Source organism: Taudactylus pleione, unplaced genomic scaffold, assembly GCF_031769625.1.
Source record: "Taudactylus pleione unplaced genomic scaffold, aTauple2 ptg000005l, whole genome shotgun sequence".
NCBI classification, from domain to species: Eukaryota; Metazoa; Chordata; class Amphibia; order Anura; family Myobatrachidae; genus Taudactylus; species Taudactylus pleione.
This window is the reverse complement of record NW_028284408.1, coordinates 29,220,642-29,247,450: the sequence shown is the minus strand read 5'-3', so window position 1 is coordinate 29,247,450 and position 26,809 is coordinate 29,220,642. Positions and strand designations below refer to the sequence as shown.

Genomic DNA, 26,809 nt, shown 5'->3' with positions numbered 1-26,809 from the left:
ACTTCTGTCATGACAAAGCTGTCTGAAGAGCTTGCAGCAGCTCGCAGAGACAGGGAAGTGATCAGTCATAGATCACCTGAACCAGATTGGGCACGTTCTTTAGCCAAATCTGTGGAAGGGACTTACTAAAGTTATGTCCCAGGCCTCTCCTGCTGCCTCGTCATATAATGTCCCTAATAAGAGACTTATCCAGAATCCCTTACATTGGGATGATTCGGATGACGATGAGGTGCAGGAGCCAGAAGAGGGCGAGGTTCAAGATTAGGTTCAGCTTCATGATGAATCAGAACCTATATCACAGGGCGTAGATGCATTAATCACTGCAGTACGCCAGGCCTTACATATAGAAGACTCAGAGGTGACTTCAAAACCGTCTATTTTTGGTAAGAGATTTAGACAGGCTGTCACTTTCCCAGCTTCAGAGGAGTTGGATGATATACGAGCCTCAGCGTGGAAACACCCTGATAAGAGGTTTCAAATTTCTAAGAAACTTTTATCCTATTATCCATTTCCACCAGATAGTAGGAAATTATGCAAAACACCACCAGCAGTAGATCCCTCAGTATCCTGTCTTTCTAAAAAGACAGTGCTTCCTGTACCCGGGGCTGTTTCCTTAAAGGAGTCCTCCGACAGAAAGCTGGAAAACACGCTAAAATCAATATATACAGTGGCAGGAGTATCACTGCATCCTGCAATGGTTAGCTGTTGGGTGTGTAGCCCAGGCGGTCGAAGTCTGGGCTACACAGCTCGCAGAAGGCCTCAGGACCGGAACGCAGACTGAAGATCTTATTCAGCAGGCAGAACAGATTGCAGAATCAGCCGCTTTCCTAGGGGAAGCTTCTAAGGACATATGTGGTCTTTCTGCTAGATCGGCTTTAGCTATATCAGCCAGGAGAGCCCTTTGGCTGCGTCAATGGCACGCACATGCAGAGTCCCAGAGAGCAGTAGAAGCTCTTCATTTTACCGGGGACGTTCTTTTCGGAACGGAGTTAGATAAGTGGATTTCCCACCTGTAGCCTGTGAGATCCACTTATCTACCAACTGCAGCTCCTCCCCCTAGACGTCCTACAGCAGGACCCTCCTTTCGGTCCTTTCATGCCCCCGGTAGGTTTAGAGGGCGCTCCAGAGGAGCTCCAGCTTTCGCCCGTGGGTCTAGAGATACCGCGGTAGAAATGCGACATCCTCTACATACGGATCCCTGCAGGACAAAGCAGCAGCAAAACCCTCCGCATGACTCTCTCCCTTCTCAGTTGGGGGATCACAGGGTGGGAGCTCGTCTTCTACACTTCAGGGAAGTGTGGATCAAGTCTTGCCAGGACTACTGGGTCAGGGACATCATTACCCACGGTCTGAAGTTGGACTTCAGAATAGATCCGCCTTCTTGTTTTTTCACAACCGGTTTTCCACTGGCATAAGAAAAGCGAGTGGTTATTCTAGATGCAATACAGAAGCTGTTATTGTCCCAAGTGGTAGTGAATGTTCCGACCCATCAGAGAGGTCAGGGTTTTTATTACAGCTTGTTTGTGGTGCCCAAGCCGGACAGCTCAATGAGACCCATTCTCAATCTCAGGGATCTAAAACCTTATCTTCGAACCTTCAGGTTCAAGATAGAGTCTCTCCAATCTGTTATAGCAGGACTCGAGAAAGACGAGTTTCTTGTGTCCCTAGACATAAAGGATGCCTATATCCACATACCCATCTGGCCTCCTCATCAGGCATTTCTTCGACTTGCGGTCCTAGACTCGCATTTGCAATTTCAGGCCCTACCATTTGGTCTTTCGTCGGCTCCAAGAGTATTCACAAAAGTCATGGCCGTCATGATGGCCCTGCTGCGACTTCAGGGGGTAGTCATTATCCCATACCTAGACGACCTCCTGTTCAAGGCCCCGTCAGTAGCTCGCTTGTTACTAGACATTCAAATAACACAGAATCTTCTCTTGCAACATAGGTGGATTCTAAATTTCAAGAAATCCTCCCTGATTCCGACACAGCGTCTGCTATTCCTGGGCATGATATTGGACACAGTGGAACAGAAGGTGTTTCTGCCCCAGGACAAGGTCTCCTCCATTCAAAACATGGTGCGCCTGATTTTGCGGCATCGCACAGTGTCAGTACATCTCTGTATCCGCCTGCTAGGGAAGATGGTGGTGACTTTCAAGGCGATTCAGTATGCGAGGTTTCACGCCCACCCCTTTCAGTTGGACCTTCTTTCCCAGTGGTCATGATCCCACCTCTTCCTCCACCAGCGAGTCCTTTTGTCTCCCCAGATGCGAACATCTCTCATTTGGTGGTTGAATCCATCACACCTGCTGACAGGACGACGATTCAGTATGGAATTGGATTCTCCTCACCACAGACGCAAGTCTAAGAGGGTGGGGAGCAGTGACCCAGGGAAGACATTTTCAGGGGCACTGGACTCAGAGGGAGGCAGGTCTGCCCATAAATATTCTAGAGCTAAGAGCAGTATTTTATGCTCTTCAGCTAGCGCATCCTCTGTTACAAGGTCAGGCAATCCGAGTACAGTCGGACAATGCAACAGCGGTCGCTTATATAAAGAGACAAGGCTTACCAAGTATGTGAAATAATAATAACAGAAGTGTTTGGAGACAGTAAATGTGTTTGTTTTGCTGAAACTCCCTGGAAGTGATATCACTGACATAGGTGGGAGGGGTCAGAGTTCATACCAACTGTCATTACATTCCAACGTGATGACATAATTCATATCACTATTCAGTGTTATATATTTCAATATAGAAAAACAAAATGTCCTGTCTCATCAACGCCCAGCCCAAACCCCTGGACCTAGAAACATGAAATTCTGGGATTATATTCCTTCCATGACCTAGGCACCCACTAAGCATGGATTTTTTGGAAATTCAAGTCCTAAAGGGGTGAAAAAGGGTACAATGTTTCCTCCTACCGTGCAATGTCCTGAGTGACTCATCAATGCCCAGCTCATACCCCTGGACCTAGAAACATGAAATTTGGGGAGTATATTCCTTCCATGACCTAAACACCCACTAAGCAGGGATTTTTCTAAATATGACTCCAAAGGGACTGGAAATGGGTAAAATGTTTCTTCTTCACCGAGGTGATTGGATGACAAAACATGGCCCAAGTGCTGCAGGACTGTAAGCTCATTGTCTGGGACGACTGGTGGCTCCAGAGATGCGGCTGCAGCACAGTCCAATATTCAAATAGGAGATACACACCAACGTCCAGTGATGTTTGGCAGCATTTGGGGTGGCAGTTGGTGTGGCTCCCCTATTTGAATAATGTGCTGTGCCTGTGCTGCAGCCCCACCTCTGGAGCCACCACTGCTAAGGACTTAACACTAAGGACTGTAAGCGTATTGTCTGGGACGAGAGTACCATGGCACACAAGGGGAATTTTGAGGCACTGAGCAGAACCCTCAAAAACATCAGAGGCAATGATGGAGTGATTGGGGGGGTGTCACCGTGCTGCTAGCTGGAGACTTCCGGCAGACTATGCCAGTAGTCCTGAGGGGAACTCAATCTGATGGCGATAAGGCATGTGTCAAGGTGTCGTATCTGTGGCCTCTCATCTGGAAGCTCTCTCTGAGAAAGAAAATGAGGGTCCACTTGAAGAGCGATGTCTACTCAAATTAGAAGACAGAGAGTAACCCTGCCTCCCTGCAGGCCTAGACACAGTAGTGAAGACCCTAGCAGATCCCACAACCAGGATATACCCTGATATTGCCAATATCCATAAAAAAGTTAATGGACTGTATGTGCGATCGTACCATTCTGACCCTCAAGAACGACACGGCTATAATAATTAATGACACTCTACTAAAGGTCATTCAAAGGGGCAGGAATGGAGTACAGGTCTGTGAACTCCGTAGTGCAAATGGATGACATGGTCCACTACCCGGTGGAGTTCCTCAACACCCTCACCCACAAGCTTGTCCTCAAAGTAGGGATCCATTGATGTTGCTGCAGAACCTCAACCCGCCCAAACGCTACAATAGCATCACATTGCAAGTAAAGGCCCTTCACAGGAACGTCATCGAGGCCACAGTATTCACCGGCTTTGCTCAGGGGAATGGGTGTTCATACCACTCATGCCATCAGAGTACCCCTTTGAGTTCAAGAAGCTGCAGTTCCCCCTCAAGGTGTGCTTTACAATGACCATCAACAAGTCCCAGGGGCAGTTGCTGAAAGTAGCAGGGATTGACTTAAGGGAGGACAGCTTCTCACATGGGCAGTTCTACGTAGCCTTCTCCAGAGTGAGCTCACCCAGCAGCTTGGTGATCCTAGCACCAGAGGAGAAAATCACCAATGTGGTTTACAAAGAAATCTTTAAGTAGAAAAAAAAAGGTTTACATACGTCTTATAACACAACTTCAATTCATTCATATTAAAAATAACCTGAGTTTTTTAAACGTATGTATTTAAATATATACTACCACGCTCCTTTACCCCAGAGGCATAAAATAAACTAAGCATAAAAATTAAGTTAAAATGGGATGAAGAAAATGGAAATTTTAAATATCGAAGGTCTAAGGTCGGAAATCGATCACATCAGCTAGTATAAATATAAAATAATGACAATGTATCTTAATGCACTTAAATGTAATCATTTATTTTGATGAAATACATAACAATTTGCAACTAAGGTATGGAATATTGTTGTATTACTTAATTGAAAGAAAATAAAAAAACAGAAGTAATTAATAATAAATGTTGTTGTAAAGCACTAATCCCAATTAAGAGGATCTCCGTTCCATCCCTGCTATTCTATTCAGGAGCATAAATAGTATTTTTAAATCCCCAGCCACGTTTTAAAAAAACAAACCCAAAATTAATGAATAATTTGGTCATTGTATTATCAGTGTTAATCTAATCCACGGTTACACGCAGTAGGAAATCAGGCTCACCGTATTATGGCAGAAGGAGAGGTGCATCCTAATGTGCATCCTAATCTTATGGCTACCAGGTGTTGCAATCACGCTGCCATAATATAAATGCACATGGACTTTACAGGTCCTGTGCACTTAGAAGCAGTGGTTCTACAGGAGCTGTTTGTCAAGGCTCCTGTTCAGCAGAACTTGAGCAGAATGTATTTCCACACTTCCTGGCTGCAACCAATCCCATGCATTCTGGGGTCCTGTGAGGATGGAAACCAATAGCAATAGTTGCCTTTGTAACCTAGGGATGGGCATTGAAGGCTTAACCATCAATGGTCTCTATCAATGCTGCCATTGATGCTTAGCATGGGAAACCATCATTGGTTTCACCCATCAATAGACATCTCTGCTCTGTGACAAGCTGAGCAGCAGACTATTCAATGGAGTAGATGGGGCTTGGGGGTGGGGCTAATCTTTGTTCCTCCTGCATCGGGGCAAGCAAATAAAAAAACATTGATGCCCCTGTACTAATGATGGCAAAGTCATCAACCATCTGTGGCAAACCTACGCTATTGATAGCAAAGTCATTGTCAGTCGTTGGTAAACCATCGATAGTTGCCAACTATTGATGATTGACGGCCATCCTTATTATAAACTTGGGGTCTAATCCCGTGTTTCTGATGGCTTGTCTTGATAACTGATTACATGGACTCTGACCCTTGGTTGCATCTGAGAACCTCTCCCGCACTAATTTCACTGACTGCATCGCCCTTCTGGCTATTAGCACCTGGGTTCCATCCTTGAACTTTAATCATTAGCAACCCCTGTGCCCCACTATCTGTGACACCAGGCCATGCCACAGCATATAACATTTTTACACATTGTGTTCTCAAAGTACTTAAGATGACTATAAATAACAATAGCATTTTTAATATAATGATTATTTAATTGTGAATGTAGATATTTATTTGAATATAAATATCAATGATGGATCTTTTATGTTTTATGATCATTAAGATAACTGCATAATTTACAGTGCCATCTCCAATAACTATTCCTCTGTCTGCTAAAAGTGGTTAAAATATTTCAGACTAAAATTTCTTCTGAAGAAAAGACAGAAGAGGCAATATAAAGAACACAATAAAACGGATAAACAGATTATATTAGGTACACACCTTAGGGTAGGCATATCGCATACAGACGGGGTAATCAGCACCCATAAAGTGTGGCAGGTCCATGTTAGGTACGAGGGTATTGTTGATAGATAAATAGGCTAGTCTAGCTCCATCAGGAGACCACCAGTGAGCGATATAACTATGCAGCACTTCCTCTATAACATAAACAAATAGAAACACTTACTCCAATGGATGTCATAATGGCCAAGGTTACCACACATACAAACCCCTTTTTGAACCACTGTGAAGATCTAGAATACAGGCAGGTATGCATTCATTCATGTCTTGCATATTTATATTAGTGTATTACAAAAGGTATAAATATATGAAAAAAGGTTAAAGAGACATACGCCTGATAGTGTAATATTGTTAAACAAAAATGGCAACTGGTGCTCAAGTCAAATGTCCGTACCAAAAGAAAAAACTTTAAAGCTTATCTGAATTCCAATTTGCAGGGTTCACACTGAGCGGAATGGACTCTGGATCTCATCGGCTGCATAACCATAGAGGAGCTCATACAAGCCCATAAGCGAAAGAGATAATATAGTGTAGTACGTATTACACAGGTATTGTGGCAAATAAAATGAGGACTGCATACAGAACAGTGCTATATTTATAGCATGTAGTAGTATTTTTCCAGACGATCTCTTGGTATCCCTTTAGTATTCCACAGCTATGTACAGAATGGGTGCACAACAAGCTACTTCATCACTGGAAGGAAACTAAATGCCAAGCCACAGACTGGAAAATTCAAAGTCCACTCCTGATACTGATGATGATGAAGAGTATCGAACCAAGCTTACGGCTCAGGGTAGTTCATCTCACTATGTACAGATTTTGATTGTATGGACTTGTATGAGCTCCTCTAAGGTTATCCAGCCGATGAGACCCAGAGTCCATTCTGTTCTGTGCGAACCCTGCAAATTGGAATTCAGATAAGCCTTTAAGTTTTTCTTTTGGTACACACATTTGATTTGAGCACCAGTTGCCATTTTTGTTTAACAATATTACACTATCAGGCGTATGTCTCTTATCTTTTTTCAGAACTTTCTTATCCGTCTGCCAAATGGGACTTCAAAAAAGACTGCTGTCTCCTTTCAGTTCAAGGATTTGTGATTTTTTTTTAACTATAATTTTTATTCAAAGAAGAAGAGAATACAATATTATCGATAACAAATTGTTAAAGATATCGAAAGCATAATATATCAAACATTACAGATATTCACCCTACATTTTCATATCAAATTTAAATGAACAAAAACACAAAAAGGAAAGGAAAGAAAAAACAAAAGAAAATAATAATAAAAATAGGGGGGAGCCATCTTATAATAATATTGCATTAGAACCCAACTTAATCACATATCACCATAGCTTTTTTTTTTTTTTTCAAATATAGGCCCTCATTCAGAGCCGTACGCTCTGAGCAGAGCGCACGCTCTGTATGAGGGCCGGCCTCCATTTTCATGGAGCGTCCTCCTGGACGCTCGTATAGCTGTGGGTCACCACCCACAGGCTATACGAGCGTGCATTGTGATGGTCGCGATGGTCGAGACCATCGCGACCATCGAATTTGCGAGCCGGAGCCTGCGGTTGAGGTTTTCAACCGCAAGCTCCGGAGTGATTTTGGCTCTATCAGAGCCAAAATCACTCCCACTGACATCACTAGTGATGTCAGTGGGCCGGCTTCTGACGGGAGGCGTTCCCGTGGGAACGCCCCCGTCAGGGAGGCACGCCCCCAGCACGCCCACCAAAGGGGGCGTGCTGTCAATCAACATTGACAGCACGCCCCCTTTGATCGGACACAACGAGCGAAGGACTTTCCTTCGCTCGTCGCGTCTGGTGCATGCGCACGACGGAGCTCCCTCCGTCGTGCGCATGCTCAGTCCATAACATCGACCCACTTGCGAGCGGACAGCCGCTCGCGAGTGGGTCTGAATCAGGCCCATAGTGTTTAAATAAACAAGGAATCAAATCAAATCCTAGGGACAGTAGTGGCTGAATAGTTAAACCATGGGCCCCAGATCTTATTACATTTCTCCAACTGATCCCTAAGAGCAAAACTAATTTTCTCCATATTGGCAATAAACCACATCTTGGAATGCACTAATTGTATTGCAGGTGTGGAAGGTTGTTTCCAAGACTTGGCCAGACTACATCTTGCAGCATGTAAAATTTGGAGAACTCATTTGTTTGAAGAAGAATTTAGCCCAGAGACAGGTAGCCCCAATAGTGCAGTCCATGGGCTTAAAGGGACCGAGGTTTGAAATACATTATTTAATAAGGATTTTATCTCATTCCAGTAATGAGTAATTTTGGAACACGACCACCAAATATGTAAAAGTCCCCCCCGCAGACCACAATTCCGTCAGCACAGTGAAGATTTGTAACTTTTTATTTATTCATCACATTAATTTGTTGCACTTTATATACACACTTATCATTTTGATAGTGTATAACAAATAACTTTCTGAGGGAAATCTTTGTTGTGTGCTGTCCTTACACACACTTTCATCCATTTATATATCCTTGTAAAATGAAAATTTAAAATGAAAGCATAGTTTTTACCAGTTATTTTCAAGAGGGAGACATACAAGATTATTGGTGATGATGTGAAATCTTCAACTTCATGAAGAATTCCTCTGCCACCCAGTTATATGGCGAGCAGTTACACGGCCACAGGTAAACCCATTATACCAGAAATCTCGCCAGCAGAAGTGCATCTTACAGAGCCTCACCTTGGTAGGTCCAGTCAGTGATACCATTAAGCAAACTTTCTGGATCCCCAGATGATGTGAGTCTACGTACAGGTCCAGAAGCCGCCTCTTGATAGTATATATCATTTTTATAGATAAATAACTAGAAAGCATAAAATTGAAAAATAAGTTTTATAAAAAGAACATTATTTTTTTATTATTCCATTTGTAAGCTAATAAACACTATGGACTCTATGCTTGCAAAAATATATTACCCAGTACATTGAAGGGTTATTATTATTGCCTATTTTTTACCACTGTAATACCTGTTTTGTTAACAATATCTCAGGATGGCAATATCATAACAAAAGCATTTAAAAAAAATCTTTATCAGAATGACTTTATTTTATATGGTTTCTATTTTGATATTTTTGATCCAACATGTAATAAGCAAAGTGTATAGCTCCTATTTTTCACAAGCATCTGTGATGTTTCATATTCGATTGCTGCAGTCAAATGCCAATTATCCCATCTGCTTTCCTTGCTACCTTTTGCCACCTAAGCTTATAAAACCCAGGCCTGGAAGAAAATCTTTACCACATGACTCACCAGTTGACTCCCCCGAGGTCCCCAGTCAGCATGTTGCAGTGTGCTTTCGTTTCTTCCAGGTGGACTTAGAGTCCAGAGATCCCTGTAAGTAATAAGCAATATACAATATTACTGATTATAAAGCGCCAACATTCTGGCAAATCAGGCTGTTCATTTCATCTGTCCATGTTTTTCCTTTTATTCAAGTCAATTATAGTTCAAACTTTTTGAACCTGGAAACACAACTTTTGCACAATCCATAAAATTTATCTCCCAGTAATAACAGCTCCCTTGTTTTATTATGGTGCTGCTATTACTTGTAGATACAAGAAACACTAGAGGAGATATTTACTAAAGTTTGGGTTTTTAGAAGTGGAGTTGTTGCCCATAGCAACCAATCAGACTCTAGAAGGTGCTAGATAAATGATAAGTAGAATCTGATTAGTTGCTATGGGCAGCAACTCAACTTATATAAACCTGCACTTTAGTAAATATACCCCTAGCACTGAAAAGTAATGAGCCAGATCACGATCTACATGTATAAAATAAGTTATTATGGATATTTATGGTGAGACAAACAACCCAGTATTGGAAACAGCTGTGATCCCACCAAACATTGCTGCCTATAGATAACTCCATCTCATGCTTTTCGCTGCTTATTACATGCATTTAGCCTCGATCCCCATATATGTCTATAGGAGTAGTGCAAAGAGAGATAACACATTAGAAAACAGTGATACGTGGTTAATTATTATTAAACGGGGAGAAGCAATGATAACCCCTTTCTCTAGCTAAAGCATCAGTGAAAGGGTTAATCATTGCTTCATAAATAGACCCCCAAATATGATGTTGCCGCTCTTGAAAAAGGTCTGATAGTGAAAAACTTATAATACTGTCAGAGATGTTTCGTTAAAATCATTAATGGATCTAATGAAACTCATAGCAGATTAATATGAGTAATGCAATGAAAGAGAACATGATAATAACTAACTCAAAGTAAATATATGACTAGTTCACAGAAGGTAGCTGAATATGTGTTATGATAATAGATATATTGATTCGGATGTGACTACTCTGATATACATGAAATACATTTACTGGTGTCAGCCAGCCGTAAGTCATCAGTGAAATAATAAATGTACTTGTATCAGTAAAGAGGAATCACCTCCAGATAATGTTCCCAGATTGATTGTTCCGCAGAAAACAGTCACCTTTTAATGTAGTTCTACTATGAAATACTCACTCATATACTCATTTTCCACCAAAAACCCGGGTCTGACCTGGGGTTTTCGGACATGGGACCTGATTCAGACCCGCTCGCTAGGAAGCGTTCGCACGAAGGCTGCCGATGTTTCCATTGTGCGCATGCGTATGCAATGCAGTGCGCATGCGCGAACCAATGCAAGCGATCAGGAAGCGTTCGCTCGCCGTGCATAGACAGCCCGGCTGAATGAGTGACAGGAGAAGCTGTTTGTGGGTGGTAACAGGGGCTGGTCATTAAAAATGGGGGAGTGGAGGTGCGAACGCAGGCGTACCTGAGCGTCTTAACGCCGTTTCAGAGGCGTGCATAATTAAGAGGCATCGTCATAGTACACATCACTTGGTTGTATTTTACACTGAAGTGCTCGCAGTAGGGTATGGTCAACCACAAGCACTGCGTATGCATCCGATGGTACCGATGGTTGCATACACTTCTTGGAGATGACGTGCGCAAGTGGGCGTCTTTAGACTGGCTGGTGGGCGTCTCGCAACAGCAGATTGGGCCACCGGGATGGACAGCGGGAAAGGTCTGACACTGCCAGCCGGTCAGCGCTGATTCATGCGTGCAAGGGCCGGCTGCCGCGCTTCCGGGATGCTGTCGGCTCCTGTGTCTCCTCCCTTAGCCTCTGCCACCTGCCCACCCCCTGTCTCTGTGGGATGGGTCAGACTGTACCCGGGGGCTGCTGGACGTGTGCGTGGCTGCGCGCTGCATGGTGTGGGCGCTGCAGGCAGCTATAATGTATTTAGTTTGGAGAAGGAGCTGGCTGTCAGTGGCACATAGCTGTACTACATGAAGGGAGGAACGGCGGCCGGGACCTGAGAGCTGCGGAGCGGAGATTCCTTTTCCAGGTGAGATGTTCCTTTATCTTTCAGTCTTCCTGCTTTTTCTCATCACTACTCCCATCCTGCCCCCTGCTTCTAACTACTACTCTCATCCTGCCCCCCGCTTCTAACTACTATGCTCATCCTGCCCCCTGCTTCTACCTACTACTCCCATCCTGCCCCCTACTTTCACTACTACTCCCATCCTGCCACCTGCTTTAACTACTACTTCCACTCTGCCCCCTGCTTCTAACTACTACTCCCATCTTGATCCCTGCTTCTAACTACTACTCCTATCCTGCCCCTTGCTTTCACTACTACTCCCATCCTGCCCCCTGCTTTCACTACTACTCCCATTCTGCCCCCGATTCTAACTACTACTCCCATCCTGACCCCTGCATTTAACTACTACTCCCAACCTGCTGCCTGCTTCTCTCTACTACTCCCACCCTGACCCCTATTTCCCATTACTACTCCCATCTTGCCCCCTGCTTCCCACTGTTACTCCCACCCTGCCCCCTGCTTCCCACTGTTCCTCTTATCCTGACCCCTGCTTCCTGCTATTACTACTCCCAACCTGCCCCCAGCGGCAGAGTGCATGGAGCTTGTGCTCCAAGCGCTGACTCTGATGAGGAGCGATGGGCTAACCAGTCCCACCCCATCCTCCGGAACATGCCTGTAACCCACACTAGTTATATCGTACTTCCCAGCCCAGGGGTCTACATTACCCACTCTACCACCCCCCCTCCCCCTCCTGGCTACCCAAGTGACGTACACTTACCACCCTACTTCCCAGCCCCTCAAACCAAATGGGTATAAAATCCCGGCAGTTGGGATGCCTGCTGCCAATATACCGTCAGCGGCAGCCCGATGCTCAGGATCCCATTAGTATAGTAACCCTCCCCCTTCTCCCCCTAACCCTCTGTTCCTACATCCTAAACACTAACTAACCAACCACCTCATCCTAACCCTCCCTGTTAGTGCCTAAACCTAACCCACCCCCCTTGGTGCCTAAACCTAACCCACTCCCCTTGGTGCCTAAACTCAACTCCCCGCAGTGGTGCCTAACCCTAACCCATCCCCGTGGGTACCTAACCGTAACCTTCCTTAGCCTAACCCTAACCCACCCTGTGACGCCTAAACCTAACACTCCCCCCACCCCGTGGCTAAGTCCTAACCAGCCCCGCTATACTTACGTGCGGCATCCTAGCTGTCGGGATTTCGTCAGCCGGGATGCGGCATGTAGGTCTATTAACTACATCCCCCTCAGACTTAGTACCCAGAGACATAGCATACCCGCCTTAACCCCCCCCCTCCCCATCTTCCCCAGGGACATACACTCATCATTCTGTTCCCCAAATCCTTAGACATGGTACCCAGGGACATACACTATATATTATATACATGCCTCTATGTTATGCAGAATTTTCAGACTGTCACTTTTTATGTAGTTAAAAGTAATTTATATATTTGCAATTGACATTCGTTGTAACTTCGGGTTATTTTTGCAATTCATAGCCTCCATTTATCAACAATGGTAAAGACCAGCGCTGTTTTTTGTTTAGCATCACTGTGATACAAACTAAAAATGTACTGGTAGTTACCAATACTTACTCCTCCGGCGAGATCCCGCGAAGTCCTTCTCCTCTGCAAGGTCCTTCACTGGGCTGCTGGCAGCCTAACATTGCCAGCGATGGTGCTCCTGTGGTATGCGGATGCGCGACAGTCCGCCTGCGCATGTGCATGACGCGGGGACCCAGCAGTGCCTGGAAGGCTTCGTGGAAGCCGGAAAGGCACCGCCGGGACTTGGTATTTTGATTTTCTCAAGCGATATTCTGATTGATGAGTCATATTGGAAATATTTCGGCGGTAATTTTTAGGATTATTTGTGTATGCACAGGAATATGTTAGGATTCTTATCCAATTTTCGCTCGCCTTTAAACAGTTGAGAATAAAAGATATGTTTTAGTTATACCCAAGTTTCTAAATCTCCATTCCTAAAGTGTGCCCCCCATAAGGAGTCCTTTTTCTTTTCTTTCAATATTGGTACATATTTCCTGTCGGTGGTCAGTGTGTTTGGCCTCCAAAGGAAAAAAAAACAATGTGCTTATTTTTTTTCTTTTACAATGTTTTTCGTCTACGCATGCATCTGAGTTACACTGCGCATGCTTCCCAATGGTGCTCATACAGAGTTGCAGTGCATATGCATGTATGGAAGAGTGTATTTGAAATGTGTTGGGCATTCCTAGGCGGTTACAGGGGGTTGACTAATCAGACGCAGATGTAGCACAGGGGCAAACGCAGGATTTTTAGGGTGGGGTTTCCAAATTTCCATTTTATTTATATATATATATATATATATATATAGTATATAGTATATATGTGTGTGAGACACACGCAGCACCCACACATACACAACATACTTACAAACACACACACAGCATACATACACATAGCATGCTTACACACCCCCTATTTGCCATGCTGCTGCTGGGTGGCCGTAATGATCTGTATTTTATATTACTATACTGTATTTTATATTACTATATCCCACCCTCCTCCACTCCCGGGACTTTCCCGATGCAGATGCACAGCACAACTTGGCCAAGACCACACTGACACTGGCAATGTCTGTGCAGATATAGTTTTATTTCATATAACCAGGGTGCAACAAAACAGCCATCCCCCCCCCTTCCCTAGGACTCCTATTTCTGACACACATAAATCACAAACACCCTCCCTCCCCCCCCACCCTTCCTCCCCGGGACGTACCTACGGAAGGGGATCTATAGACAACCCTCACAGCAGTAAGGAGAGCCGGGTGCGCCGCTGATATACATCGCAGCGGGCACCCGGCATATAGAAATTGTAGCAGCGGCCGGGTCCGCCCCCAGGGAATTCTCCTCTCTGTGCGGCCACCCTGGTCTCTGAAAAAAAAAAATTGGTTGGTCAGGGGGGGGTTTCCTAGTACTCAGAAACCCCCCCTGCGTGCGCTAGTGTAGCATAGTATGGGCGTGTTATAGGAGTGATTGGAAGCCATACTCAGATGCATGATCTACACCTAGCATATGGCCGATGAAAGTTTCAATGGTGCGATCGATGGTGGCATCTAAAGACGCACATAACATGATTGCAGACCCTGTACACACTGATCTTGAGAGTCTCAGTCCTTGCACATTTGGATGTACACCAGGGAACGGCTGTGTAGTGGCCAGGGCCGTAGAGAGCCCGGCCAGTCCCAGGTAAAGGAGGGGGCGTGGCCTAATTGCAGGAGGCGTGGCCACACCCCCTTGTAAAAAAATTATTTAAAAAAAAAATCACTTTTGCAGCGCCGCATAGCGGCACTGCGCACTGGGGAGGGGGCACAGTAACCCCCCAGCCCTGAACTAAGCGATGGGGGGTGCGATCAGTGTGATCACTCCTCCCACAGCCATAGGAGACTACTCTGGCTGCTGCAGCGGCGAGCAGTCTCTCACTGCAGCCCAGCACAAGCTGTGTGCTGAGCTGCTGTGAGGGAGAGGGGGGGGCAACGCCGGGCTCCTCTAGCAAGCCAGAGCCCGGGTAAACTGTACCCACTCCCCCCCCCCTCTCGGCACCCATGATAGTGGCATTAGCATAAAGTAATTGCAGCAAAAGATGCAAGGGAGGCTACAACTGCGTCCAAATTTAGAATCAGGCGCTATGAGAGATCCCGCCTCCTCGACAGATGCCACCCCCTCAGCAGATCCCACCCCGATTAGGGCTGCTTCCATAAATTTCCCGGGTTGGTTTAACATCCCAATCCGCCTCTGGGCGTCTGCATACACAAAGCGATCGCACACCAAGACATAGTGGGTGTGCTAATGCCTTGCAATCGCCTGCCTTCCCGAATTTGCATACGCATCGAGCGACCAGACGCATCTAGCAAGCGAGTCTGAATCAGGTCCCTGGTTCCAACCCAGGTCAGACTCGGGTCAGTCCCAGATCAGACCCCGTTTACACTGCACCTTTCATCCGGGTTATTCCTGGGTCAGCCCCGTTCACACTGAACCTGGGTCTGCCCTGCTAAACTTGTGAGGTCATAAAAAGTGGGAGGTGACTGCTCCCCAGCCACCAATCAGCTTATTTTAGGCTTGACCGGGGTCGGATAACCCAGGTCGCACCATTTACACTGCACCATTACCCAGGTCCAATTGCAGGTCCAACCCTGGTACCAGGGTTGAATTCCCAGGTCACTTAACCTGGGTTATTTATCAGGGACCCTTTTCGACTGATCTGCTACCCGGGAAGACCCAGCAATAACCTGGGTTAGTGCAGCAGTGTAAAAGGGGTATTAGCCTGGCCATATACAGGGCCTGATTCAGAGATGCGCACTAACTGCACGCAATGCTGATATGCACGGAGTTGGCTGATGTTGGAAGTACTGCGCATGCATCCTGATGGTTACTGCAGGGAGACAGAACGAATTTGGACGCAAGAGCATCCTGGGTGTTTCTGGGAGGTAACAGGATATGGCTAGCCAGACGCGGGCATAGTGCAAGCTAGTGAGACCGAGACGGATTAGCGCTGCTGCTAGTGGGTGTCTCAGTATGTTCAGAATCGGACGTGACAATGACAAAGATGCGGCTGTGGGAAAAGACACAGCTGTCTGCATGCACCTCTGAATCAGGCCAACAGCCTCATATTACTCTATGCATACACATATTCCAAACCACCTTTCCCTTTGTCTGCAGGACCACAAGCGCTTTACTGACATGTTATTTTTGGGGTAACATTCTGCAAAGTGCAAAATAATAAGTTAAAAGATGTGGGACAGGTATATGGGGAGCTGTTTTAAACACTGCAGGTGGCACTTACAAGTAATTTTTAACACTTTAATTAACAGTGGCTTAAAATGACCCAAAAATTAACTGACATGCATTTTTATGCACCCCTTACTCTACCACAGCATTTAATTTGATAAAAACCTGGCTCCGATCTGGGTTTTCAGACATGGTTCCAACCCAGGTCAGACACCATTTACACAGCACCATCAATCTGGGTTATTCTCAGGTCAGCCATGTTCCATTGAACCTGGGTCTGCCCTGCTAAACTTGTGAGGTCATAAATAGTGGGAGGTGACATGACCCAAGTCAGATAACCCGGGTTGCGCTGTTCACACGGCACCATTACCCAGCTCCATCCTGGGTCCGATCCTGGTAGCTACCCGGGTTGGATTGCCGGGTCACTTGACCCAGGTTATTTTTCAGGGAACCTTCTGACACTGAGCTGTGACCCGGGTTAACGATCCTGGATTTAAACCTCTATACGCTCCTGCCTATACCTTCTAAATCCTGCCTATACCTTCTAGAATTGTCGCTATTTGCGTACACAGTCACACAGTAAATAAATGCCTTCAGACCTTGAAATGTGTTTCCAGCACACAAAGGTTATTATTCAACATAAAAACAGTAGGTTACACGCTGTGATCTAAAGACAATTTAGCGCAATGAAATCATACAGACCCAAGGTATAATTATACATACGCACGCGCTCTGGGACCAGTTACCGGCATCAACAAGAAACCTCCGCCAACAGCATCAGCAAGAAGACTCCCGAATGGGGTCTGAGAGCACATATATACCCTTACAGGGATAGGTAATACAATAGGCAAGTTTGGCATCATTCCATTGGTTCTCCGTCACGTTGCTTCTGTTACAGGACATTTAACAGGTCGATTCAAATGGACACAGGTCAGCCTCCGACAGCCTTTTGTCTCCATTTTCCCTCTGCAAGCAAATCTAAGCTGCTAACATTACAAAGTACATTTTAGTGTTTTAACTCTCTACAGTCCATAAGTTGAGAACGCATGTTGCGATCTTCTCACCGATGACACCAGAAAGCTGTTGAGACAGAGTAGATCAGTACAACACCAAACACGGTTTGCTTATCATGTACATAACCTTAGATATCAAATAGTCTTTATTTCACAACATTAGTAATAAATGAATAAACCTTGAATATTACACTTTGAAGCTATGGAACCTTTTATGTGAGTGTGCAAGTTATCTATGATGGAATATATATTATATATATATATATATATATATACACACACATACATATATACACACATACATACACACACACACACACATACCATACCCTTCCAACACATGTTTATTTTAAAACTACAATGCAAGGTGTTATGAGCAGTGAGTTTCTCACTCAAACAGGGTGGAGACCACCAGCTGACTGCTGGTGCCATCCTGTCTGACAGTGAATTCAAAAGTTCTCTTCTGCCTATTTAGGATACCTGTGTCAGTTCTTTTCAAGCAGATTTCTTACCATTGTTCATTCAGGAAAATTCAATTGTGATTGTGGTCTGTACCATATTTCAATTGCCACAGCTACACCTGTCCACATGTGGGGTCTCTCCATTTACATGCAAAAACACCCACAGTATCCTGGTGTATTGTTTTTTTTAATTACTTTTCTCAGGAAGCTGTTTTACTAAACTCTGCGTGAATACTGTGTTTGTTATGGTATTTTTTTTATGCAAAGTTTTCCTTCGATACATCAGGGTATGGTTTCTGAAAGGATTATTAAAACATTGCCATATGTATTTAGCTCGTGAGTTGTAACTTAAAATGGCGCTGGGCGGCCATTCACAAAATGGCATCGTGCAAATCTCATTTTTAAGATGGAGTCTTGTCGCCATTCGCAAGATGGCGTTGTTCCAATCTAATTTTAAAACTGATTCTGTCTCAGCCAATTATCCAGCTTCGACAGTCCCCCCTTTGATAGCAACCAACATGCTATCATACACTGATCTTAAATTTAATTTTTAGGCTTACATTATGACATATTATTTAATGCTATTATGGGATGGCACAAGGTGGTTCTTAATCCATCAATAATGGGTCTCTAGGAAGGGACAACGCGGATCTTGGGAGATCATGGGAAATATGTGGGGATGCACCTATCCTATAAAAGGAAGTCTTGAGGGGGAATAGGGACTTACATTATTTAAGGTGTTTAAAAATAACAATTTGATAATACATTTTATGCATGTCTAAATATAATACATTATACGATGGTATTTCCTAGTTCAGGATTGTAATGCAGTTCTACATTTACCTCAGTATTCATATTGTCACTACTAACCACCATCATAATTTCGTTCTTCCGGTTTACCTTAAATTTAAATTTTCCACACTTCAACACAAGAGGAACACAACTGACACATAAGCCAATTACTATGATGACAACCAGTATGAGAATCAGGAGTTTACCTATGCTTGCGATCATTTCCTGGACTCACTCTCCTAGATCTGAGAACCATTTCACTGTGTTCAACCATGAAACCCATTCCTCTACTTCAGCCACTGAAGCATTATGGTTCTTTCGAAACTCCCATTTTAGCTGCAGAATTTCATCCATCTTGTGGTCTATTACCTCCTTAGTGTCGCTGGTATAGTTTGTAATATAAGTGCAACACTTCACTCCAAATTGGGTGGCCAAAGTTACGCAGTACCCTCCAGTGACAGCTGTTAAGTAATTTAACACTAGTCTGTGTTGCACCAGTTCTTTCTTGTACGCTTGCAATACCCTACCTGTGTACCTGAAGGTGTCATCATACATCTTGGTAATATTATCTATCAATTTGGCAAGATCTTGGATATATCTAAAATTTAGTGTACCCCGAGCGATCCTGGTGGGATCCAATGCTACTAAAACTTGAAAGCCAGTTGTCTCACTAATTAACTGTGTGGCTTTATGCACATCACCAGATATCATTTAATTTCTTTTGCCTCTGTGTTCATACTGCGTGTGAAGATATGGTGATGGTGTGTTTTTATGAATACCAAGCATTTCAACATGTGTGAGGGTCATAACCTCTTAACAATTACAGTACTAAGATTGGTCAGACACTCCCCTGATTGGCATAGCACTCCTCCTCTTGACTCCACTCCATCAGCACTGCCATCAGCTCCCATCTCCTCTATCGGTCCCCCGTCACAGAAACCAGATATCCCCGAATAAACCAGGATGATGGAAACTCTGGAAGAGAATATAAAATGATCACAGCAGACCAGTCCATCGCTGCAGCAAGGACCTGCAAATTTCTTTAGCTCAGGCATCTCACTACAACCTTTTAATCCTCCCGGAACAAGCACGCGATCGACAGGTTAACGTTATAAGCCTTGTCTCCACCTTGTTTCTCTACCGGTTGGTTGACCTTTTTGCAGTGAGTGGAATGGACCCAGGTATCTCTCTCAGCTACCTTCAAAGATGTGGTACTTGTCAGCAACACCTGGTACGGACTTACCCACCGATCAGTCAAACAACCGGAGCGTAAAAAATTCAGATCATAACATTCTCCAGGTTTGACATCATGACAGTTTGCATCAAACATGTTAGAAAATAACATTTTCAATTTCAGTTCTTACTTATCTTCGTGAGACACTGTACAGTAACCTCATTATCATATTTTCACATGAGGCTGCCTGTCAAACAGTATCACAAAGGGGGACAGATAAAAAAAGAAAAAGATGGTCTGGGGTGATCTTGATATTATTAATACCCACCAACTTACACAAGTTTGTTTTTAAAGACATCACCTGTGAAATGAGTATCCCTATACTCTAGGGATACCATATCTGCATACAACCTTCTGTACAATTAAACCCTGTTATTAATAGCTACTGCTCTAGGTAGTGTCTTAGCCCCTGGGTTTGGACAGTTTCCCAAGTACTTGACCTTAGCCTGGCATGGCTGCAATTTGTCCTTAGCAACCTTGTGTCCTGTGTGTGAGAGATAAACACAACAGTTTAGTATAATTTAAACATGGCATAAATGAAACAGGGCACAACAGTAAACCATCCACATATTGTTTCAGAACAGATCCATTAGCAGGTTGAAAAGATTGTAAACAGCCGTATAAGGCCTGGGAAAAGATACTGGGGCTGTCTATGAAACCTTGGGGCAATCGTGTCCATGTGTAGTACTCCCATTAACCTGACTATCTGTAGACTACAGATATGACCTGACCCCTAGCGCTGACTTTCATTCTCCAATACAGCATGTAAGGCTACTATTGGAGCTGGCGACTGTTGGGGGTTTCCTGTATTCTGTGTATATCCCTTATGAGGGTATACAGGTACTGTCTGGTTTGGGAGTCCTACATTCTTCACTTTGCAGTACTTAAGTGTCCCACTTGGTTGCAGTTAAAGCATTTTTGTGAGCGGGGTGGGTGATAAGGTTGTTGTGTGGGTTGAGCAGTGGGGAAAGGGTAAGGATAAAGATTGAGGGTAGTATGGTGGTTTAAGATATTGTGGCGGTGGATATTGTGGCAGTGGATAGTATGGGTTTTGTGGTTTTGTAGAATAAGTGGGGTAGGGCTGTGTTTGTGGTGGTGTAGGATTAGTGAGGACTTGTAACTGTTCATGTGCAGGTGTGGATGCAGGTGTGTCTGCTGGCTGTGATGTTACCGTTGTTCCTTCTAGAGCTTGAATACTGACAGCCATTAGTTTCTCGCTCTGGTTCTCTCTTTTTAGAGATGTTCCTGTCATGTTCAATTGCGGATTCTATGAGGGTGTCTATTGTGACTCCCCTCCAGCCAGGCTGTGAGGTCTGAACCCGGGTCTTTAGGTTCTCTTTAAGACCATCCAGTGACAATCATTCCCCTGTGGTGAGTGCTATCTTTAATATCTTATAACCCAGTGTACTGGGTGACAGCCTGCAGAGCCCGGTCACAATAATCTTCTGCAGATTCACTCTTTGTTTTATGGTGAAGATTTTGTTCCAGTTTACTACTGGAAAATATACACCCAATTGAGTTACAATGCGGGAAATGTTACCTTGATTAATTTCGTCTCTTAAGGGAACATCTCCATCCAATACACAATCTGATAAATTTTGTCACGTCGATATTGCGTGGTAGACAGGCCCTTAACTCGCCAATCTTTGTTGGTTGGTTCGTGAGAACTACCCAAATTTCTCAAAAATCTTTGACATTTGGCTAATTCCTTTTTGGGATCGGCGGAAATCATTCATTATGGAATTTAGCTCCGCTCTTGTCCAAGGACAACTTCCCTTGTGGGCACTACTCCGTTCGCATCCGCATTCCCATTCGGAACAGTTATTGTCCAGATGGGATGCAGACCGGCCGCACTGCTACTTTTGACCTTATTACCTGGCTGGGGGTTTAGTCTGTTACTGCAACGTATAGGGTAAACAACTTCCTCTACGGGTGCAGTGGATGTTAACACTTCCTGTACTATCACTGATGGAGATGGAGGCACCACTCGTGCTTGTCGTGGTGGAGCATATAACATGTGTACAGCATGGGAAATGGCAGACATAATAGGCTCATCATCCACATCAAACATTTTCCTTATGGTTACTTAAGACAGGGTACAAATTACTTGTTACATTTTTATGGGTTTTTTCAACAACTGTACCTGCACCCCCATCTGCATAGCGCGGCGGTGGTGTGCGTGAACCACTGGCAATACCTTCAACACTACCTTGCTGCATGTGCGCGCTATTTCGCGGCTCGCACGCATTACAAATTAGCGCTGAGGGTGTACTTTCTGGTATCGTGCTCGAGACGCTAGTTTGCGTCTCTTGCACACCTTTAAGCCACGCATCCCCCTCATGCTGCCACAATTTTAAACATTATATTTTCACTCGAGAACGCACCAAACAGATGTGAGCTCGGACATTGTTCAATATCTCCCTATCAAAGCTACCAATTCTAGGAAATGGCCTAACACTCTTCCTCGTCATATTAAACCATAAGTCACAATACCTGGTTGCATTGGCACCATACTTAGTATGCATATGTCGTGCCGACCCAAGCGGCGCTTCCAACAGCAGCAAATCATCTAACAGCTCTACCGTTTGCTTGGCCCCACATCCTGGGAGAACCATAAGTTTTTCAATAAAGATTTAAACTGGTGAATGACAGTCAAGATACTTTCACTTACCTGCGGACGATAACAGGATGCGCCCACACACCTATGGAAGAAATTTCTAGATGCTCCCACTCACCTATGGAAGAAATTTCTAGATGCACCCACTCACCTATGGAAGAAATTTCTAGATGCACCCACTCACCTATGGAAGAAATTTCTAGATGCTCCCACTCACCTATTATCTCTCAGTTTACAATCACAAGTTTCCAGTGCGGCTCAATTACAATGCAAGTAACCCAACCTAATTACTAAACACTGCAATCACACTGAGAGCCGGTCCCTACAACAAATACAATGTGTATACCTGCTGATGTGTATAGAACGGTAGCTACTACCGAGCAACTAGGCTAACTCCTGCACCTAGCCCTTAAGGATCATACAATACCCTTAACATTTAGGACCCGTGTTACACCCTAAACAAATACTCACAGTTACACACTTTTTCCCTGCGCAGAAAAATACACGTTAACCCAATTATTGGCAACAGTTGATAAAGTAATCTCAACAGCTTTGTTTAAAACATGTGGCAGCAAAACCGGAAATATGTATACGGTATTGTGCGGCTAGTCGCATACACAATAATGCGACTATTACACAACCGTATTATGACTCTTAGCTGCGTACGCAAAAATGCGTCTCAGCTGCGTACGCAAAAATGCGACACCCCCTTTTTAACCCACAAAATAAAACGGAAAAACAACCTATCAACGAAGGAAAGCAAACTTTTTCCTTCCCTGTCCCTGGATTCTTAATCAGCGCTCCTAAAGTCACAGTAACCGGTAGCGCACTCTCAGCAACAACGGTGGTAACAGATTCCGAACGCACAATGCGTTCTCCTGCTAGGCGCCTCCACCCTTTTGAGAGAGTTCGATACCGAGTGTTACAGGCCGGTTGCAAGATTAACACTGCGAACCCCCAACTAACGATCCTGGATTTAAACCTCTATACGCTCCTGCCTATATCTTCTAAATCCTGCCTATACCTTCTAGAATTGTCGCTATTTGCGTACGCAGTCATACAGTAAATAAATGCCTTCAGACCTTGAAATGTGTTTCCAATGCACAAAGGTTATTATTCAACATAAAAACAGTATGTTACACGCTGTGATCTAAACACATTTTAGAGCAAAGACCAGTTACTGGCATCGACAAGAAACCTCCGTCAACAGCATCAGCAAGAAGAGTCCCAAATGGGGTCTGAGAGCACATATATACCCTTACAGGGATAGGCAATACAATAGGCAAGTTTGGCACAATTCCATTGGTTCTCCATCACAGTGCTTCTGTTACAGGACATTTAGCAGGTCGATTCAAATGGACACAGGTCAGCCTCAGACAGCCTTTTATCTCCTTTTTCCCTCTGCATGCAAATCTAAGCTGCTAACATTACAAAGTACATTTTAGTGTTTTAACTCTCTCCAGTCCATAAGTTGAGAACGCATGTTGCCATCTTCTCACTGATGACACCGGAAAGCTGTTGAGACAAAGTAGATGAGTACAACACCAAACACGGTTTGCTTATCATGTACTAAACCTTAGATATCAAATAGCCTTTATTTCACAACATTAGTAATAAATGAATAAACCTTGAATATTACACTTTGAAGCTATGGAACCTTTATGTGAGTGTGCAGTGTGTAAGTCTATCTATGATGGATAACATACATACTAATATATATATGTACACACACACACACACACACACACACACCATACCCTTTCAACACATGTTTATTTTAAAACTACAATGCAAGGTGTTATGAGCAGTGAGTTTCACACTCAAACAGGGTGGAGACCCCCAGCTGACTGCTGGTGCCATCCTGTCTGACAGTGAATTTAAAAGTTCTCTTCTGCCTACCGGTGTCAGTTCTTTTCAAGCAGATTTCTTACCATTGTTCATTCAGGCAAATTCAATTGTGATCAGTGTCTGTGCCATATTTCAATTGCCACAGCTACACCTGTCCACATGTGGGGTCTCTCCATTTACATGCAAAAACACCCACAGTATCCTGGTGTATTGTTTTTTTTTATTACTTTTCTCAGGAAGCCGTTTTACTAAACTCTGCGTGAATACTGTGTTTGTTATGGTATTTTTTTTTTATGCAAGGTTGTTCCTTAGATACATCAGGGTATGGTTTCTGAAAGGATTATTAAAACAATGCCATAGGTACTTAGCTCGTGAGTTGTATCTTAAAATGGCGCTGGGCAGCCATTCGCAAAATGGCTTTGTGCAAATCTCATTTTAAGATGGAGTCTTGTCGCCATTCGCAAGATGGCGTCGTTCCAATCTAATTTTAAACTGATTCTGTCTCAGCCAATTATCCAGCTTTGACAGGGTAGACTCAGCAAAAAAACAGGTTTTTGCTCTGGTATAAAAGGGTATTAGAGATTTTCACTGTTATTGAAAAATGCTTATAACAGACATTTGACACTTTAAGAACCCCAAATAGTTTTCATTGGCCCACTAACAGATTTCTATCTGTTATCCATTTATAGGGCCTGTTTCAGTAAGGATCGCTATTGCGATCGCAATAGCGATTATGCACGCAGTCTCACTGCGAAGATATGCTAATGATTGCAATGCCATACGCAGCCTAACATAAGGACACCTACTTTACCTTACACACATCTGTAATACTTAGCAAGTCTGCAAAGCCATCGGTAACATCGAGTACCATCACAGCTTCACGCACACGGTCTGACCTTACTCAGAAATTGGTGACTTCATCGCACGCAGTGAAAGCCCAAACTGCATATGGCATCAGAGTGGATAATTTATGCACGCCCCTGCAATGGAGTTCAAACGCACTGGCACGCCTGCATGTTGCCGACCAGCCCGTCACCACCCTGAAAAGGTACTTCTTGTCAATCACTCTGCGATGAGTCTGCGTAGTCACTGCGATCGCAGTCCTGGTCTCAGTGGAGTGTTCGAGCACTGCAATGCATACTCATGCGCAGTACGCAACAATCGGACGTTTGCGTGCGTAATTGCAGTTGCGATCGGTAATAAATAAGGCCCATAGTTAGCATTATTTTAGGATAAAGGCTGATTTCCCCATTTTCACCTATACTTAACGCCTGTAACACCTTCAAAAATGATCACCCAAATGTTAGAAGATGACTTTTCGAATTGAATAGGATATAAAATGGGAGCGCGCGTACAGGCAAAAAGTGACTAACAGACTTCTATACTTTTGTCCTATTGTAGTTTACATTTTTTTCAGGGTACAGGCTGAGTTCCCCGTTTTCACATATACTTAACGCCTGTAACACCTGCAAGAATTATTGCCCAAATTCCGGAAGACGACTTTTCGAATTGGGCGTAAAATGGGAGCAAGCATAAGTTATCGCATGTTAACTTAACGTTTTATTGCAGCCAATGGAATTACCCCCTTAATGTTCTTAAGATCATGCCATTGGTTGATAGCTGAAATCATATTTCAAGTATACTCTTACCTGCTCCTGATGTTGTATATGTTGTAGGAAGCAGTGAAGGACACTCCTACAACCTGTAGTAGGATAAAACATAACAGATTAATACAAGTACAAAAAAGAGAAATATAAGTGAGGTTGTAGTCCCATAAATATGGAGTTGCCAATAAACAGTATGGGCCCGGTGCTGAATGAGTACTATGCCAGTTGGTGTAGCGTATCTTGCTTGAAATTGCTGTGGGCATACACAGCACTGTGGGGCACCACCCAGATTTGCATGGTTCTGCCTCTTAGCACAGGCAGAGTAGAGTAAGGGCCTGCTCCCACAATTTTAAATATATGCAGACAGGACAAAGATGCACTCGTCTGTATGAGAAAGTTGTATTGTTTATAGGAGGTCACGGACAGGTATAGACAGCAAGAAATGAGGATGACTGACCATTGCTAGAGATTTGTTGTTGAGTGGTGCACTGACAGTGACTGATGATTTCTTCATAGCTAGGGGCATATATTACACTTTTGTATGTGTGTTTAAGATTTTTTTGTTTATTTGTACATGAGACTTGGAGCTGTTTCTGCTGTATTAGAGAGATTTTAACAGTTGTATTGATGCCTAATATCAAATAATAAAATAAGTGGTTCAAATCATGAGAGCAAGTGTGGCGTACAGTAAGTGTGTGTGATGCCTGGCGCGTATGTTCCTGTTGCTGACCAGCACACATCTTAAGATAGATGCATGTTCCCCAATTTACTGATCGTAGTCAGCATCTGTCGTTCATCACCCAAACTTGTCACTGGTGCGCCATCAGATCTGTTTGTGAGCGCCATACAGTGATCCAGCCACGCACAGTGCGCGAACCAGTCCATGTGATCACACAGCGATCGCCCCTTGTATGCAGATGCCTCACTAGATTGAGTGACAGGACGAGCCGTTTGTGGTTGGTAGATGAAAACGGGGGTGTGGTGGTGCGAACACAGGCATGTCTGAGCGCCTTAACGCAGTTCCAGAGGCGTGCATAATTAAGTCGCA

At 44.1% G+C, this 26,809-nt stretch overlaps 1 protein-coding gene across 1 annotated transcript in view; it reads right to left on the bottom strand.

Annotated features, from left to right (window-relative positions):
- The window catches only part of LOC148543324 (inactive dipeptidyl peptidase 10-like), a 246,190-nt gene that overhangs the window by 160,637 nt on the left and 58,744 nt on the right, over positions 1–26,809 (bottom strand). Inside the window, exons 7-10 of the mRNA XM_088481087.1 lie at positions 25,804–25,856; positions 9,348–9,429; positions 8,781–8,901; positions 6,046–6,200 (exon numbers count right to left, since the gene is read on the bottom strand). Coding sequence (XP_088337213.1) covers positions 6,046–6,200; positions 8,781–8,901; positions 9,348–9,429; positions 25,804–25,856 — 411 coding nt within the window. The remainder of the gene's footprint in view (positions 1–6,045; positions 6,201–8,780; positions 8,902–9,347; positions 9,430–25,803; positions 25,857–26,809) is intronic.